Raw genomic sequence first — 19,498 nt, forward strand, 5'->3', positions numbered from 1 at the left:
TGTAGGTTTGGTGTGATGTTGATGGAATATTCTCCTAACCCTCAGAAAACTGGACACAAATGTGTCTAGAACATTAATATTGTATATTATGAGAACATGGTAGCCATGTTCTGTTTGACATCAAGGGAATGCTCTCCTAACTCTAAAACATGCTAAATAGATTCTCAGGAGGTTTTTTGCTAACATTTTTTCAAACATCACAGGAACATTACGGGTAACATTACAAAAACGTTCTCTCTTCCTACAATTGTTAGCTGGGTTAAAAGGATATCAATTTCAGCAGCAAGAACAGTTTGAGGAGTGACTATTATCCTGTAATGTTCATCAAACTCTGAGCAACTCAACCTCGCGAAGATAAAGACACAAGATTTTCTGTTTGATTTACTTTCTTGTCATAGCACAAGGGTACCCCAACTGGCCCTGCTTAGACGTGAATGGTGAAGGTTGGAAATCAAACACACATGAGACCTACCTGTGAGAACTGGAGAAAAGTCGTCCGATAGCAAGAGAATAAAGAACACAGCAATATCAATTCAACATACTGTATATCAGGGCATCTCATACTGTATATCAGGGGTTCCCATGAAGGTACTGCAGGGGGTCCGCAGCCAGATCTCAAAAGATACAAAAATACATTACCTTCAAAAAGTATTCATACCCTTTGACTTATTCAGCATTTTCTTGTGTTACACCCTGAATTCAAAATGGAATCATGTAGTACCCCAAAAAGTGTTAAACAAACAAAATATATTTTAGATTCTTCAAAGTAGCCACCCTTTGCCTTGATTACATATTTGCACACTCTTAGCATTCTCTCAACTAGTTTCATGAGGTAGTTACCTGGAATGCATTTCAATGAACAGGTGTACCTTGTTAAAAGTTCATTTGTGGAATTTCTTTCCTTCTTAATGTGTTTGAGCCAATCAGTTGTGACAAGGTAGGGATGGTATACAGAAGATAGCCCTATTTGGTAAAAGACCAAGTCCATATTATGGCAAGAACAGCTCAAACTGCTGTGTATTTGTGAGACGCAGAGTATGTGAACGGATGACCCCCGCATGTGTGGTTTCCACCATGAAGCATGGAGGAGGTGTGATGGTGCTTTGCTGGTGACACTGTCTGTGATTTATTTAGAATTCAAGGCACACTTAACCAGCATGGCTACCACAGCATTCTGCAGCGATACGCCATCCCATCTGGTTTGCGCTTAGAGCGACTATCATTTGTTTTCAACAGGACAATGACCTAACACACGTACAGACTGTGTAAGGGCTATTTGACCAAGAAGGAGAGTGATGGAGTGCTGCATCAGATGACCTGGCTTCCACAATCACCCGACCTCAACCCAATTGAGATGGTTTAGGATGAGTTGGACCACAGAGTGAAGAAAAAGCAGCCAACAAGGGCTCAGCATATGTGGGAACTCCTTCAAGAATGTTGGATAAGCATTCCTCATGAAACTGGTTGAGAGAATGCCAAGTGTGTAAAGCTGTCATCAAGGCAAAGGGTGGCTACTTTGATGAATATAAAATATATTTTGATTTGTTTTAAAATATATTTGGATCACATTTTTTGGTTACTACATGATTCCATGTGTGTTATTTCATGGTGTTCATGTCTTCACTATTATTCCACAATGTAGAAAATAGTAAAAATAAAGAAAAATCCTGGAATGATGTATATGTATATATATATTTTTTAAATGAATATTGCTAACAAATTGAATGAATTTTGGCCAATGGATCAATGGAATAAGTTTAGAGTGTGTAAATACAACACAATGTAATATTATTAATCACAGTACTCCACACCAATTATACATTTCTCAACTCAATATTTATTGTACTCACCCCCAAAATGTTACATTTTTAGATAAATGCACTGTAATTTAAAGCTGGAATCCTATATGGTAAAACTGACACGGCCGTTTTTCGATATTACAACAACAAAGAATATACCATGCTTCACGACGCTCCTCAGCTCTGCAACAAAAAACAATAATGGTGGTGAGGCAGCCGGTGGAGCAGCCAGTGGCGCTGTTTCCCCCTACTGCGGATTCCATCTTTAAGCTTTAAAAATGTAAAGTTCTCTCTGACACATGGAAACATTTGTACAATTGCAGGATATTAGCTTTAAAGCTGCTAAATGTTCTCTCCGAAGCCAAGAGGCGGGCCTTTAAAACGTTCCTTCCCGAGACTTGGTTCGTCCGGCCATACACTGCTGTATGGCCTGTATGGCCGGACTCCTTGTATGTCATTTTATATCTGACTCAAGTTGTGTTCTGATTACGAAAGGGTCCCCTGATGAATTTGCTACCACAAAAGGGGTCCCAGGCCCTGCTGTATATTACACATTTTGTTAACATGTGACCACCATAACCAAAATAGCTTATTGATCAATGCAATTAAATCCTTTCAGAGGCTTCTGCGGTGAGCAGACATAACCAGCCAGGCAGAGCACTGGGCTGCATGGGATAATTTTACCATCGCCCTAGATTTCCTCTCACTTTCCTCAGAGACAAATGACCCAGCTCATCCTTCTTATGCCTTCCTTCCCATCCCTTCTCTCTTTCGCAGCCTGCAGGAGATAGCAATACCTCGATGTGTACTGCAGGAGTTCCACAGACACTCAAAAGTTCCTCCTCAATGGCTTTTCTCTTAAAAGCATTCTGTCTGAGCTCACCTGTGGGGCAGCAATGCTGAGGGCTGTGTTGGCCAGCTCCATCTTATCCTGGGACTTTTCGCGTGCAAGACGGGCAGCCTCTTTCACCTCCTTAAACCGCTCAGAAAACTGAGGACGGAAAAGAGGGAAATGCATTTAGTTTGACATTGCAGTAAGCGTTGGATAATGTACCTAAAATGATCATCGTACAAGATAAATGAGTTGTCCATAATTCTACTGAGTTATTTTAGGACGCCAGACGCTTATGTAGAGTGAAGTTAGAAGATCTTCACCTGATGCAGCTGCTGCTCTGTAGCGAAGCCCAGGCCGTAGACCGTGTTGGCCCTGCTGTCCGCCCATTGGCCAAACTTCTGCGAGGTCCTGGTGAACGTCATGCTGGGTGTAATGGTGCAGTTGATAATGGCCTGGGGATAGAGGGAGGAGGACATCATTGCTTACTGCAGTAGTAGTTCCTCACCTCACCTGATGAACATCAAACGCTATCATGCACAACCCATTGTTGTTCATGTTTGTGCCAAAGTGAGGACTTGTTCTCTCGGACTTTGAATAAAGAGAAGTGAAACATCTGGGATCATAATGGAAGCATCCGTTTGCCTTTTCATAATATCCAAATGGATCGTTTCAAATCCATTGTACAAACAGATGGTTATACACATCTTCTCTGTAAACAGTTATCTCCTTTGGAAATGTCTTTTGAGCTTATTCTGATAACATGACATGCCCATCTTTTAGATTGGACTGTGGGTGCATGGCAATCAATGGCTTGCATTATTTTCAGGACGTAACAAACGGCATTTATTTGACTGGCCGACCCTTTCAACAGATTAACAAACATTGCGTCAGGCAGTGCGGAGAGGTGGCTACAGCCCCTCCATTTGGTTTCACGTCACATGAGAAAACGCATTAAGCAGACCCAGAATTACTATAATATGACTGACTTAAAACCCCAGAATCAGAGGACAAGGGAAGCTTTTTAAAGAAACGATTACAAGAGTCAGGGGCAACATGTTTCACATGACATGGTACAAAAGATTACCACGTTGCCAGACAACAGATGGGTGGAATTAGGTTGCTGACCACAGGGTCTGCTGGGAGTGGGGAATATGGGTCAGACCAGAGGTGTTAAGAGGAGATCAGATAAATTACAGGGCAGCATTGGGGAATCTAAATTCAAAACTTGTGAGGAATCTGTGCCTTGATCTTGTGAGCGCTGTTTGGTGACATTGAGTTTCTGTTCACATTGCAGTTCTTATTGACTGAACAATGGCTAAATTGTTTTTAAATTAATAAAAGCCTACAACCACTGATTTTATGTTTAGCATCGTGAACAACCAAGGTCTTTGGAGATCGAAGGATAAATAAGAGTACAGGCAAAAGTAAGAGTGAACACAATCTTAAACAGGCCAATGCTGATCTGCTACACATACTAGACCCATCTTTATCTACTCTCTTTGTCAAACTGTAAATTGCTTTTTTGGCTAGAAGCAAACGATTGTGAACTGAAAGCACCTCTGGAAACCATATTTTCAACCATCCCACAATGTCCTAAGAACATCTCTCGAAAAGGATGTTTCCCTAAATCAAGACCACACGTTCACATACTCTAACTGTGGTCTGCATTCACGTTCCAGAGAGTCACTGTACAGCACAGCTGCCTGGCTCACCTTGGTACCGCCCACGCTGATGATGCGGTACACATTCCTGTTGCCGTCGTAGAAGAAGGAGACGGTGACGGCATGCTTACTGGCGGGGATCCAGTTCCTCTTGGTGTTCGGGTCGATCTGGAACACATGGGCCCTGGCGCTGAAGATCGGTTGCTCCCTGAGGCAAGAAGGGGACATGGAGCTAAGCATGTGAAGACAAATTGTGGCCAATAATTTTATTTTCCTTAACATGTCCCAGCAAATTAGAGTATGTGAAGACTAATGAAAAGACAACTTGACCAAGGCTCACACATTTTTCTAAATAATTATTTTCTTCTCAGTTGAATTTTTTTGAATGAACACAGTTCACTAAACAAATTGACAACTCATGTTGACAACCCTCATATTCTAATCGATGAATAAGAAATGTCTGCAATTTCTTTGTGCTTTCGCAGAGGAAAAACAACCTCCTATTCCTCCCATAATGGAGCATAGCTCCCAAACTTGACTGGCTGCCATAATGCTACAGATGTTGGCGTCACCTTTGGCAGCTCTCTATGTCCTATCCTCATTTCCCAGTGGTTGTGGTTGGCACAAGACCATTGACTAAAAAGCCCAGAACCTTTGCACAAGTCCCCTCCCAACCCCTGCTCCTGCCAGTGTGACCATGCTAGGTATCCTAGAAACGAGGTAAATATTTCAAAGCAACAATGCCACTGTTGTTCGAGTTTGGTTTGGCAACTGCGGCACGGAAAATGTAAACCAAACCAAATCTGAATGACAGCAGTGGAAAGATCATACACAGAGGGGGAGTTAAAGTCCAGTTACTGTGCAATGCAATTAGACAAAGTGGAGAGGCTGTGCCTCATCTATACCCTCGGAAGACAACTAATCTCTGCAAGAGTAGCCTAAGTATCTTTTCTTTCAATAAGTTGTTATTGTTGGTATAGTCTGGCTTGGGCAATTCTAGTTAACTGTTGTCCCTCTACCAAGTAGCCTACTAAATCATTGCTGTTTGAACTGCTGAATGCTCAGTACTTGTGGCTGTGAAGGGTTGAAACATTGACTTGAACTGGTTTCAGGTCAATTTGAGAAGTAGCTTTGTGATAATTGGTGGGTGTGTCTTTTGGAGGGGGTATCTTCATCTCTGCTAGGTAATCATCAATCAGTGCTGAGCGGTGTGTCTCAGTCTATTGTCCTTCAGTCCCCACACTTTTTAAACTTGACGGAGACAAAGATTACCTCAGAGAACACTGCTACTTCGTCATCTGACTATGTGTTCTCTCATAGTCCAAGAGCATCTGGTCGTGGCTGTGGTGGCAAAGGGATACTCATTTCTCCTAAGTGGAGATGTTTTATTTCCCCCCTCTCTCACCTGTCCATCTCCTCATTTGAATTCCATGCTGCCACTGTCACTTGTCCACTCAAGCTGTTGTTATCTATCACTGACAGGAGGGGTATACTACAAAGCAGAACCAATAAATTAGCCAGCGAACTTCCATAAAATATTTAAAACTAGATTTTTTGAGAAAGATATGCTTGAAATAGGCATGGTCCAATTGACTCAACACCAACAACACATACGTTTAGACTTCTTAATGAACCAGAAAATCAATAGTTATTTCGGGTTGTTTATCAAAGTTATCTGGTTAACTCGTTGAATCTTCTTTGTACAGTCGTGGCCAAAAGTTTTGAGAATAACACAAATATTAATTTTCACAAAGTCTGCTGCCTCAGTTTGTATGATGGCAATTTGCATATACTCCAGAATGTTATGAAGAGTGATCAGATGAATTGCAATTAATTGCAAAGTCCCTCTTTGCCATGCAAATTAACTGAATCCCCCAAAAACATTTCCACTGCATTTCAGCCCTGCCACAAAAGGACCAGCTGACATCATGGACCGTCTCCTAAAGTTGATTCAGCTGCGGGATCGGGGCACCACCAGTACAGAGCTTGCTCAGAAATGGCAGCAGGCAGGTATGAGTGCATCTGCATGCACAGTGAGGCGAAGACTTTTGGAGGATGGCCTAGTGTCAAGAAGGGCAGCAAAGAAGCCACTTCTCTCCAGGAAAAACATCAGGGACAGACTGATATTCTGCAAAAAGGTACAGGGATTGGACTGCTGAGGACTGGGGTAAAGTCATTTTCTCTGATGAATCCCCTTTCCGATTGTTTGGGGCATCCGGAAAAAAGCTTGTCCGGAGAAGACAAGGTGAGCGCTACCATCAGTCCTGTGTCATGCCAACAGTAAAGCATCCTGAGACCATTCATGTGCGGTTGCTTCTCAGCCAAGGGAGTGGGCCACTCACAATTTTGCCTAAGAACACAGCCATGAATAAAGAATGGTACCAACACATCTTCCGAGAGCTACTTCTCCCAACCATCCAGGAACAGTTTGGTGACGAACAATGCCTTTTCCAGCATGATGGAGCACCTTGCCATAAGGCAAAAGTGAAAACTAAGTGGCTCGGGGAACAAAACATCGATATTTTGGGTCCATGGCCAGGAAACTCCCCAGACCTTAATCCCATTGAGAACTTGTGGTCAATCCTCAAGAGGCGGGTGGACAAACAAAACCCCACAAATTCTGACAAACTCCAAGCATTGATTATGCAAGAATGGGCTGCCATCAGTCAGGATGTAGCCCAGAAGTTAATTGACAGCATGCCAGGGCGTATTGCAAAGGTCTTGAAAAAGAAGGGTCAACCCTGCAAATATTGACTCTTTGCATCAACTTATGTAATTGTCAATAAAAGCCTTTGACACTTATGAAATGTTTGTAATTATACTTCAGTATTCCATAGTAACATCTGACAAAAATATCTAAAGACACTGAAGCAGCAAATTTTGTGGAAATTAATATTTGTTTCATTCTCAAAACTTTTGGCCACAACTGTAGTTTACCCCTCTGGTGCCCTTGGAGAGTTCCTCAATGTGTTTGACACCTTGATAAACTAATTTCCTGACGATGGCTCACCACTCATTGTACTGGGCGACTTCAACCTCCCGACGCCTGACCTCAATTTCTTTCCACAACTTTACTCTTTAGACCTCACCCATTCCCAGTCCCCTACCACTCACAAGGCAGGCAATGCGCTTCACCTCATTTACTAGAGGCTGTTCGCCTAATAATCTCCTTGCAACCCCCCTCACCCCATCCTCCAACCCTACCTTCTTAGTCCACCTAGCCCACTCAGCCTTCCCAGATGGGCATGCGCCATCACATTCTTCGCCCTCTCTCTCCCACCACTCTCTCCTCTTCTATCATATCATCTCTCCCTTCTGCTAAATCATTTTCTTTCCTGTTTCCCGATTCTGTCTCTTCGACCGTACTCTCCTCCCCTTCAGAATCCTATGACTCTCACTATCCCCTTTCCTCCAGGCCGACTCGGTCCTCCCTTTCTGCTGCATGGCGGAGTGACTCACTGCGAGCTCACAGAACAGGGCTGCGGGCAGCTAAGCGAAAATGGAGGAAAACTAATTTCCGGAGGACCTATCATCCTTCCACTCCCTCCACTTTACCTTCTCTTCCTCTGTATGCCCTGCTAAAGCTGCTTTCTATCACTATAAATTTCAAGTTTCTGCCTCCAATCCTTTCCCACCTTCTTCTCCATCCTTAATACTCCACCAGCTTCCCCTCCCTCTCTGCGAACAACTTTGTCAACCACTTTGAAAGAAAGGTTGACGACATCCACTCCTCATTGACTCAGCCTACTGAATCCACTGGTCCCAATTACACAGAACTACCCTATGCCTTGAACTCCAAGGGCCTTGAACTCCTCTCTCTCCAGAGGAAATCCTGTTACCAGTGATGTTCAGCCACCCAACAACCTCGACCCCATCCCCTCCTCCAGACCATCTCTGGAGACCTCCCATTCTTCTCTTCCCTCCTCCCTGACCATTGGCTCAAGACAGCCAGAGTCGCTTCCCTCCTCAAGAAACCAACACTCGACCCCTCTGACTACAGACCAGTATCCCTTCTTTCTATGCTTTCCAAAACACTTGAGTGTGCTGTCTATGACCAACTCTCTTGTTATCTCTCTCAGAACGACCTTCTTGACCCTAACCAGTCAAGTTAAGACGGCTCACTAAACTGAGACCCCTCTCCTCTGTGTTACGGAGGCTCTCCGCTCTGCCAAAGCTGACTCTCTCTCCTCTATTCTCATCCTCCTAGATCTACCCGCTGCCATCAACACTGAACCATCACATCCTCTCCACCATCTCAAGGCTAGACGTCTCAGGCTCTGTATACTCCTGGATTGCATCCTACCTGGCAGGTCGCTCCTACCAGGTGACGTGGAGAGGATCTGTGTCTGCACCCCATGCTCTCACTATTGGTGTCCTCCAGGGCTTGTTTCTAGGCCCTCTCCTCTTTTCTCTATACAGCAAATCACTCGGCTTGCCATACCCACGGTTTAGCTGAACTGACGCCACTGTGTTCATCCTTCCCAAGTTATCCCATGTCACCCCGCTCCTCTGCACACTCCACTGGCTTCCATTCTAAGCTTGCATCCACTTCAAGACCCTGGTCCATAACTTCAGGCTATGCTCAAACCCTACACCCCAACCCGAGCACTCCGTTCTGCCACCTCAGGTCTCTTGGCCCTCCTACTCCTACAGGGGTCAGCTCCCGCTCAGCCCAGTCAAAACTCTTCTCTGTCCTGGTACCCCAATGTTGGAAGAAGCTTCCCCCTATCCCTGCCCATCTTCCAAAAATGTCTGAAACTCTACCTCTTCAAACAAAGAGTATCTTAAATACTAACAAAAAAAACTGCACTTTTTCCCCCTACTAGAGTTGAATTTATTGAGGAAAAATGTACTTATGACTGTGATATGTGATTGTCTCACCTTGTCACGTCTTCTCCCGTTCCGGCGCTCGACGTCGCCGGTTTACTAACCACCGGTTCTGGCAACCCATCATTACGCACACCTGCGTCCCATCATTAGGCACACCTGGACTTTATCAATACCCTGATTACTCCCTCTTTATTTAACCCTCCGTTGTGATCAGTCCTTAGGTGTTATTGGTTTTCTCTCACGTTCAGTACGCTTCCCATGTTTGTTCTTTGTATCTGTTCAGTATTAAAACTCACCTTCTGCACCTGTACGTTACAGAATAACACCTCACAATATGGAAGCAGCAGAAGATTCAACGCTCTTCCAGATGGTTAACGAACAAGGTCATCTACTCCAACACCATGACCAGCTGGCAAAACTGGGTACATTCTATACCGCCTGGACACCACCAGAGAGGTTCTCTATACTCCTATCAGAGGGCCTCATACCACGGGTTGTTACAGTGAGCCAGCCCCCCACCCTACCCATTCTTCCGCCCAGGTCAATGATGCCCGACTGTCCCTTCCAGAGAAATATGACGGTACTCCATCGAAATGCCATGGCTTACTACTCCAGTGCTCCCTCTATTTCGCCTATCAGATGAGAACTCCCACCACCGTAAGGTCCAAGGTTGCCATGGTAATTTCCCTGCTGACCAGACGGACGTTGAAGTGGGCTACGGCCGTCTGGGAGAGAGGAAGAGCTGGGTTCCTATGAGAGGTTCATGGCTCTGTTCAGGGCGATCGTCGACCATCCTCCAGAGGGCAGAGGGAGGTGAGTGACTTTTCCAGCACCGGCAGAGGGCCCAAACCCCTGCGGAGTACGCCCTCACCTTTCAGACTGTGGCAGCCTCCAGCCGATGGAATGAGCAGTGGACTGCGCATGTCGGGATGACAACATATCCTTGACGCTCACATCTCGATGGCCATCCGTCTGGATAACCTTCTTCGGGAGCGCTGGTGTACACATCGCTACTCCCCTCCCTCCTTTTGCTGTCCTGAGGCAGAGCCTGAACCCATGGAGGTAGGGGCCACACACCTCTCCGCGTCAGAGCGGCGTCGCCGGAGACAGCTGGGGCTCTTTTCCTATTGTGGCCAGGAGGGGCACCAGCTTCAGTGGTGTCCGGTGCGCCCTAACCAGGGCAGCTCCGTGACCTTCCGTCTCCCAGGTTAGGCGTGAGTATGCCAATAACATTGTTTTACGCCAAACCCTTTATGGTTCCTATTTCACTGGCTGGCTGTCCCTCAAGTGTTGTCTCTACAGCTCTAGTGGACTCCGGTGCCGCTGGGAACTTCGACCAGGGCCTCGCCTCCTCCCTGAACTTCATACCTGCTCCTGCTACCTGCTCTCCAGAACGCATCTATGTCCCCACAGGGGTGAGAGATCGGCTGTTGACATAGGCACATACATCCCTCACCACTGGACACCCAGGTATCACCCGCAACAACATCCATTCCCTCTCCGAGAAGTACTGGTGGACACCTTGGCGCACGACTTCACCCACTATGTCAACTCATGCGCCATATGTACCCAATCCAAATCTCCCCAGCACATTCCAGCTACTTCCCCTTCCAGTGCCTCAGCGGCCTTGGTCACATCTGTCCATAGACTTTGTTACTGATCTTCCCCTGATGGTTTCGCCACTGTTATGGTTTTTGTGGCCGGATTCTCCAAATTCTCCCGTTTTATCCTTCTCTCTGGTCTTCCTAACGCTCTCCAGGTCGCTGAGAGCCTTCATGGAGAAGCTGGTGGTCACGGTCAACCTCACATCTGGGGTACCGGCCTCAGTCCAATCGGCAGGTGGAGAGGACCAACCAGGAGCTGGGGAGGTTCCTTAGGAGTAACTGTCAGGACCGGCAAGGGGAGTGGGCCTGGTTCCTTCCCTGGGCGGAGTATGCCTAGAACTCACTTCGTCACTCCTCCACAGGGCTCTCCACCAGGAACCTCCCGCTGCTCCTGCCCGACCGGAAGTTGAGGCCCCGGTTTGTGGGGCCTTTCAAAGTCCTCTGGAGGGTCAATGAGATAATATACCGATTACAGCTCCCCACTGACTACTGGATCTCACCATCTTTTCATGTTTCCCTCCTCAAGCCGGTAGTTCCTGGTCCCCTGGCTGATGCTGTCCCCTCCGCCACCCCTGAACATCGAGGGAAGCCTCGCCTATGCCATCAGATCCCTTCTGGACTCCCGACGTTGTGGGGGTCGGCTACAGTACCTGGTGGACTGGGAGGGGTACGGTCCAGAGGAGCGGTGTTGGGTTCTGGTGGACGGCATTCTAGTTCCCAACATCATCCGAGATTTCCACCCTCACCGTCCGGACCAGCCCGCTCCTCGGGCAGTCCCTCTGGCCGGTGTTGTCCTGCGGCAGGTGCCGGGCGTCGGGGGAGGGTACTGTCACATCTACTCCCGCTCCGGTGCTCGACGTCGCCAGTTTACTAAACACCAGTCCTGGCAACCCATCATTACACACACCTGGCAACCATCATTAGGCACACCTTGACTTTATCAATACCCTGATTACTCCCCTTTTATTTAACCCTCAGTTGTCAGGTGTTATTGGTTTTCTCTCACGTTCAGTATGCTGCCCATGTTTGTTCTTTTGTATTTCTTCAGTATTAAACTCACCTTCTGCACCTGCTTTCTGACTCCCAGCGTATACGTTACACACCTAGTCATTTTAAGATGAATGCACTATGTCGCTCTGGATAAGAGCATCTGCTTAACGACTAATGTAAAATGTGAGCAGACGAGTATAGGCTATAAAAAATAACTTTAATTCAAAAAGCCATTGGATTATGTACGCAAAAAGGTCAAAAGGATTATACCTTGACACGTAGCTACAGATTGATAGTTTGCCTTTTTCACCCTCATCATATTCAATTCAAAGCTGTACAAACTATGCAGGACATACACTCCACTGCAGTTAGAGCGTTGATGGTATAAAGGACCCACTAAATCTCATACTGACATGTACGACATGATATGGGTTTACGTGTCTGATTTAATGTGTATTGGATGACTACTAGTGTGTATTATTACAACAACATATGGTAGTGACGATCCTGTCCATTTCGTTGGCTGATGATTGCTGTAAGTAAAATAAATCTAGCACAAATATCAACTAGATCATTTATGGATGACTTAAGACATGGCAAATACCAGGTCACTGTGCACATTAAACTGTATTCAAATGAACTCCAGTCTGACCTCTTCGGTGATGAAGGTAAGCAGACACAGGATCAGATTTAAGTTAATGGGTGTTGAATCTTTGCTCTAATTATATGTGCCAGGATCTCTAAATCTCATGAGTGTTGGTGTAAATTAGCGTAGGCCTAACATTCTAACCTCAAGAATCCCAAGTATACAAAAACAATTAGCTTACAATGACAACTATTGGTTGCTAGCCAGCGTTATTACTTTCCACGTCAATACTTTTCTTCACATTAACCCTACTGCTAATAACAACTACCACCGTCAAAGCAGACACACAGACTCTCTCTCCCCCTCTCTAACACACACACCCCCCGATGGGCTTGTGGACCATGTTAGGCAAGCTCCCTGATAAAAACCCTGAGCTGTAATTCTCTGTCTCATCACACAGTAATCCCACTCTTGTCAGCTGATCTCATGCTTAATAACCAGCTTCTATAAGGCTGGCAGTCACCGCAGGCTCAGACAGACACTGATCAGAGGGTTGGCCAGGCAGGGGATGGGAGCAGAGCCGTGGAACAGTCAGACAGAATTGGTAGGCTACAAAGTTCGGCAATCTCACTTTGAGACATGGAAATTCAACGACTACCATGTTGGCACCGAAGCTTCCCGATTATTAGTATACATATGATGCAATTGATTGACATTCTGGGTTAGATTGTTAGTGTCATGGAGCGTTTGGTGCCGAAATTAGGGAAGGGTTTGTTAGCCCAACTTTGACCAGGCATGAGAAATGATCCTCTATGGGGACTGAGCTACACCTACCATCCATCTGATTGGTCTTTTGGTCAGTTGGGTTTTTCCTTCAAGCCTCTATTGTCATAGGGGGCAACTTGACTGGCTCCCGGCTCCACAGGGATCACCCCAATGCGATGAGATCACCCTGCAGAGCCTGAGCCACCGGGACGCCAGGGAGCTGCCTCTTTAACTTCCACACACATTCCTCCAGTGCCAAGGAGGTGTGGCGCTACGAGAGACCTGAGGGCATCAGGCACAGCGCAACCCAGATGTTTCAGACGACTGTCTCTCTGTTGGACCTAAATGGATAACGGATCTCTTTCCAGGATCCACTATTCCTCCTTCATGTTAAACAGATGGACATGGCTTAGTGGGATGTGCGAACATATGCTGTGTGTACATATGCTGCACAGACACACACACACAAACACACACACAGTATGTGCACAGTCGCGCGCACACACATACAGTCACAATTTCAGGGGGGTGCTCACATTTATATTTTAATTGTTATAGGGGGCCCTAATTTGAACCCTGCACACGGTTTGAAAATATTGATTGGTTTCATTAGATATGCTCCAGCTGTTAAATAGGTGAGCTGAATCCCACCAGGATAGAGATAGGGACAAGAACCCGATTCAGATAATGAAAAACAAGATTCTGGTGATGGAAGTTCCACAACAATGCTTTTCTATATCTATTATGATGAACAACTACTTTAATTCATGTTCTCTTTTTGTAGAATGGTACCACTCACACTATCAGTTCTAACAGGTATTCTTGGCATAGTATTACAGTTGATTCTTCTACACGCTGTAAACAGAACAATTTACATGGATGCTTTTGTAGAGGAGATTCTGGGGCATACTGTGCTGGGCCAGTACTTCTCTCCCTAAATGAGTACAGCAATAATAGCCCAACAGTGGCCTTAGAGCAATTACATAAATGTACTGCTCAAATCAGGTAGTGCTGGTCTCTGCAGTACCACTAACATAATGAGATAAACAGATAAACAGCACAAACACTAACTGGTTTACTTTGTAAATCAAGTTTGAAACCACTTATTATCAATATAACAGCAATAAACAATGAATCTAGTGCGATATTCTCAGGTGCAAATCAACATCACTCCAAAACGTGTAAATGTAATTCCAGAGCCATTTGACCTACTTGCTTTATGATCAAAGATCCGTGCACTATTAGACTACTACTCCACAAGGCACAAGAGAAGACTCTCTCTTGTCCTGTTGAAGCAGAGGTCCTGTAAGAGTCATAGGCATCCCAAGGTCATTACGACAATACTTTTACTGACAACTGTTGGGCTGGATCTCTTTGGACTTTGTGGACATTATGCCACCACCGACACAGACAACAGGGGCTATTGAGTAGGTGTTCAGGAGAGGATATCACCACTGTATGAAACATAAATCGAAAATAACAGCCACTTACCTTTCTCGATGGTGTGGATACATCTTATTAAGCAGGAGAGGTGTTCTTTCTATGGAAGAAGGAAATTAACACACACTGATTAATGTTACAAAATGTTTTCAACAACAACAAAATATTTGGACATTAACAGACAACTGGACTAGATAATAATGAACGGGAAAAAAGTGAGCCGTGTGGTCTATGTATCAATAGCCTTTCAATTTATAGATCAAGGTATGTGTACACCAATATTAAAACGAATTGTCCCGACTATTGAAATATGGTCCTGACTGCAGCATAACCTAAACTTTTCTCTCATAGCAAATTTAGCAGCGTCCAATGCAATAAGTCAGTGAGAGTTGAATAGTTACTCGAAACACTCACCTCATGTCGTTGTAAAATATTAATGAGATGTATTGATCCAGGTCTAATATGGGCTCCTTTATGTTTTAGAATAGTGGCGCTGAAATCCTTCCTCTCCTGTGTCCGGATACGGATGCTTCCCAATTTACTACCGGAATTTCACTGCAAAGGGCAAGACTTGACTGTAAATAGGCTACGGTGGACATTAGCTGTCAATACAATTATATGAGCCCTGTCCCTTCACTTGAAAAGGCTTACCACAACGTTGGACATCGATGCCATCACTAAACTGGAGAAACGTGTATCAGTTGCCACAGTCCGGGCGGTCCATCATGTGTATATTTCTCAGATTTTCTTCTCTTTGGCTGTACTTCAGTAACCTTGTTGTAGCGCAGTGCCCCGCAAAGCTCGGGTTCTAGGCTATACTCCTCTTGACGGCTCAATGTGAGTCGCAAGCATGCAGTGTTATGCACTGGTAGGCTACAAAGTATCGCTACTTTTATATTGGTTACATTTATTATCCCGTCAAGAACCTCGCGCGGTGCAGCGCTTCATGGTAACGATTTCCTACAGTTGTGTTTACAACCAGTCTATATACCACCACCTGCTGGTTACAGTTTGGTGGTGGGTTAAATTCCATTTCATTTTACAGTGACAAAACTCGTGCTGTAAACTACTTCATTGTTGACCATTAGCAAATACATATGGCCTACTTAACACTAATTTCGGCCATACAGTATTTCATTTTCACGTAGCTCACATTAAAACAAATTCCTTAACCCTTGTGTGGTGTTGGGGACTGTGGGACCCATTTTCAAAGTTTACTCAAATAAGAATTATACAATTAATTATTTTTTCAACCGGAGACTCATTGGCCTTGGCTCATTTTCTGTAAAATGACAAAGTTTTATTGAGTGCACACTCTGTACCCCCCTACACATTTATATTACATATGTGGTATTCGGGTCCACTGGACCCGAGGGTAATAAAAGTGTGGAAAAGTGTGTGTGTAGGTGAAAACAAGTAAAAACGAAACAAAAAGGTTTGCTGTGTGCCTTCACTTTGTCCTCCTCCTCCCTGGGCCTGCTGTTTAACATAGCACCAAGAACCTGTCTGTCTCCCTGCCTGTCTCCAGCTTTTCTCGCACTCTTTACCCTTGGTAGTGTGTGAAACTACACAATGTTTTGCGGGATCCTGCACAATGTTATTACAATACTTTTTTTATTTTTTTATTTTTACAACGTATCGAAATAATGTATTTTACCACACTCTACCCCAGCCATGTGCAAATTGGGGGAGGGACACAAATAAATATCTTTGCATGTGTGGCTCCTTACCTCAATCAATCATTATGGCAAAAATAATCTCTGCTCAGAGGGCCTTAGAAATATTTTTTGCAGAGAGAGAAGCTGGTGTGGAAGGAGCATCTTCCTCTTTGGAAGATGAAAAATCTTCCAAATATGAGGATCATGTCTCTGTCAATTCAGAGTCTGACAGTGAGTTGGAAGGAGAGGATGAGATTGACCCTCAGCCTGTCCAGGACCAGCCCGTCAGCAACCAGATCATCAGCAGCCTGAAGGAGGAGAAATACAGATGTAAAACAAAATTGAAATTGAATGGTCTTCTTGCTCAAGGAATGAGCAACCCCGCATGGCTGCCAATGGGATAAGGATGCAACCAGGACCGACGCGGATGGAGGTTACTCATGTGCAGGACATAGTCTTCTTTTGAACTGTTCATCCCAGAAACCATCCAGAAAATCATTCTGGACTGCACTAATATGGAGAGAAGGCGTGTTATTGGGGAGAGATGGACCAAACTCATTTGCATGCATACTTTAGGGTTCTTATCCTTGTTGGTGTTTTCAGATCCAATGCGGAATCCACAGAATCCATGTGGGATGCAGAAACTGGCAGAGAACATTTCCATGCAACGTCTCTGGAAAACATTATTTCCAAGATCATCCGCTTCGATAACCGAGACACCAGACCAGCTCATACAACGCGCACATTTGTCATCTGGATGATGTTGAACCCAGATTGGGACAGAGGGAAGCTCCAGAGGAGACGGCTTTCTCGAGGAGATGGGCAAGGCATTGGTAAGACCTAAAATCCAAGGACCCCAGCTTCTGCAGCCATCGTGAGGAGGATTCATGAGGAGGATGCTGGTGCCCCATCCGACCGACCCACAGAACCAACAACTCCAATACCGGAAGTGTGGGATGTTTCATGTGTGTGTTTCTGACTCTCCTACCTTGGTCTGCTGTAACTACAGTTGAAGTGGGAAGTTTACATACATCTTAGCCAAATACATTTAAACTCAGTTTTTCACAATTCCTGGCATTTAATCCTAGTAAAAATTCCCTGTCTTAGGTCAGTTAGGATCACCACCCTATTTTAAGAATGTGAAATGTCAGAATAATATTAGAGAGAACTATTTATTTCAGCTTTTGTTTCTTTCATCACATTCCCAGTGGGTCAGAAGTTTACATACACTCAATTAGTATTTGGTAGCATTGCCTTTAAATTGTTTAACTTGGGTCAAACGTTCCAGGTAGCCTTCAACAAGCTTCCCACAATAAGTTGGGTGAATTTTGGCCCATCCCTCCTGACAGAGCTGGTGTAACTGAGTCAGGTTTGTAGGCCTCCTTGCTCACACACGCCTTTTCAGTTCTGCCCACAAATATTCTATAGGATTGAGGTCAGGGCTTTGTGATGGCCACTCCAATTCCTTGACTTTGCTGTCCTTATAAGCTATTTTGCCACAACTTTGGAAGTATGTTTAGGGTCATTGTCCATTTGGAAGACCCATTTGCGACCAAGCTTTATCTTCCTGACTGATGTCTTGAGATGTTGCTTCAATATATCCACATAATTTTCCTCCCTCGTGATGACATCTATTTTGTGAAGTGCACCAGTCCCTCCTGCAGCAAAGCACCCCCACAACATGATGCTCCCACCCCCGTGCTTCATGGCTGGGATGGTGATCTTCAGCTTGCAAGCCGCCCCCCCTTTTTCCTCCAAACATAACGATGGTCATTATGGGCAAAAAACAGTTCTATTTTTGTTTCATCAGACCAGAGGAAATTTCTCAAAAAAGTACGATCTTTGTCCCCATGTGCAGTTGCAAACCGTAGTCTGGCTTTTTTATGGTGGTTTTGGAGCAGTGGCTTCTTCCTTGCTGAGCGGCCTTTCAGGTTATGTCGATATAGGACTCGTTTGACTGTGGATATAAATACTTTTGTACTGGTTTCCTCCAGCATCTTCACAAGGTCCATGCTGTTTTTCTGGGATTGATTTGCACTTCTACGTTCATCTCTAGGAGACAGAACGCGTCTCCTTCCTGAGCGGCGTGGCCCCATGCTGTTTATAAGTGCGTACTATTGTTTGTACAGATGAACGTGGTACCTTCAGGCATTTGGAAATTGCTCCCAAGGATGAACCAGACTTGTGGAGGTCTACAATTTTTTATCTGAGGTCTTGGCTGATTTCTTTTGATTTTCCCATGATGTCAAGCAGAGGCACTGAGTTTGAAGGTAGGCCTTGAAATACAACCACAGGTACACCTCCAATTGACTGAAATTATGTCAATTTGCCTATCAGAAGCTTCTAAAGCCATGACATCATTTTCTATAATTTCCCAAGCTGTTTAAAGGCATTGTCAACTTAGTGTATGTAAACATCTGACCCACTGGAATTGTGATACAGTGAATTAATTAAGTGAAATAATCTATCTGTAAACAATTGTTGGAAAAATTACTTGTGTCATGCACAAAGTAGATGTCCTAACCAACTTGCCAAAACTATAGTTTGTTGGTTGAAGTGGTTGAAAAACGAGTTTTAATGACTCCAACCTAAGTGTATGTAAACTTCCGGCTTCAACTGTATATATATGTGAGTGAGATGTTAGTAAAATTCCTGAACTAAGTGTTTTCATCATTCTAGATGAAGCTGGTAGCAACAAGAAGCAGCGCTGCAATGTGTGTGGACCCAAGGACAGGAAGACACAGTACACATGCATCAAGTGCAAGAAATACATATGCAACACACACAGTAAAACTCTGTCCCTCATGTGGTGTGGATGGGCCTTCATTTGTGGTGTAGACCGGCCTGTGTTCAATGGGGCTCATTTATCATTTCCATAAAATACAAACATTTGTCCTTCCAATTTATTCAGTTCAAAGTAATAACCATTAGTGATGAAAACCTTGTTTCATTTATATTTGTTCAAGATAAACATGATTTATTCCACCTGTCATGATTATCATAGATTTGTTTGCAAAAGATTTTGTGCTTTTATTGATAAATGTGATCTAGCAGAGGTAAATATGAACCATGTATGCTGTCTATATTGCTTGTAATATATATAAGGCAACATCTAAGTATTAAGTATTTTTATGTAAATTGTTATGGTCCATCAGACCCGTGAACATTAGGTGAACAACAAAAACATGAACACCACACAAGGAATTAAAATGACAGACTAACGAGAACACAATTCTGAAGTCCACATGTAGGCCTAAGCTTGAGATTTGGGTTCCACAATTACCTATGGGGCCTAGATGTCAAGTCTATAAAGCTCAGTGCTAGTAGCAG

General features: G+C 44.5%; 1 protein-coding gene across 1 annotated transcript in view; it reads right to left on the minus strand.

Moving 5' to 3' along the window:
• LOC139551024 (homer protein homolog 3-like) overlaps nt 1–15,065 on the minus strand; it is a 35,356-nt gene extending 20,291 nt beyond the window's left edge. Inside the window, exons 1-5 of the mRNA XM_071362362.1 lie at nt 14,925–15,065; nt 14,562–14,610; nt 4,347–4,503; nt 2,955–3,086; nt 2,683–2,790 (exon numbers count right to left, since the gene is read on the minus strand). Of these exons, the coding sequence (XP_071218463.1) occupies nt 2,683–2,790; nt 2,955–3,086; nt 4,347–4,503; nt 14,562–14,584 (420 nt within the window). The 5' untranslated portion in view covers nt 14,585–14,610; nt 14,925–15,065. The remainder of the gene's footprint in view (nt 1–2,682; nt 2,791–2,954; nt 3,087–4,346; nt 4,504–14,561; nt 14,611–14,924) is intronic.
• Nucleotides 15,066–19,498: the final 4,433 nt, after the last annotated feature.

Source organism: Salvelinus alpinus, chromosome 23, assembly GCF_045679555.1.
Source record: "Salvelinus alpinus chromosome 23, SLU_Salpinus.1, whole genome shotgun sequence".
Classification (NCBI taxonomy): domain Eukaryota; kingdom Metazoa; phylum Chordata; class Actinopteri; order Salmoniformes; family Salmonidae; genus Salvelinus; species Salvelinus alpinus.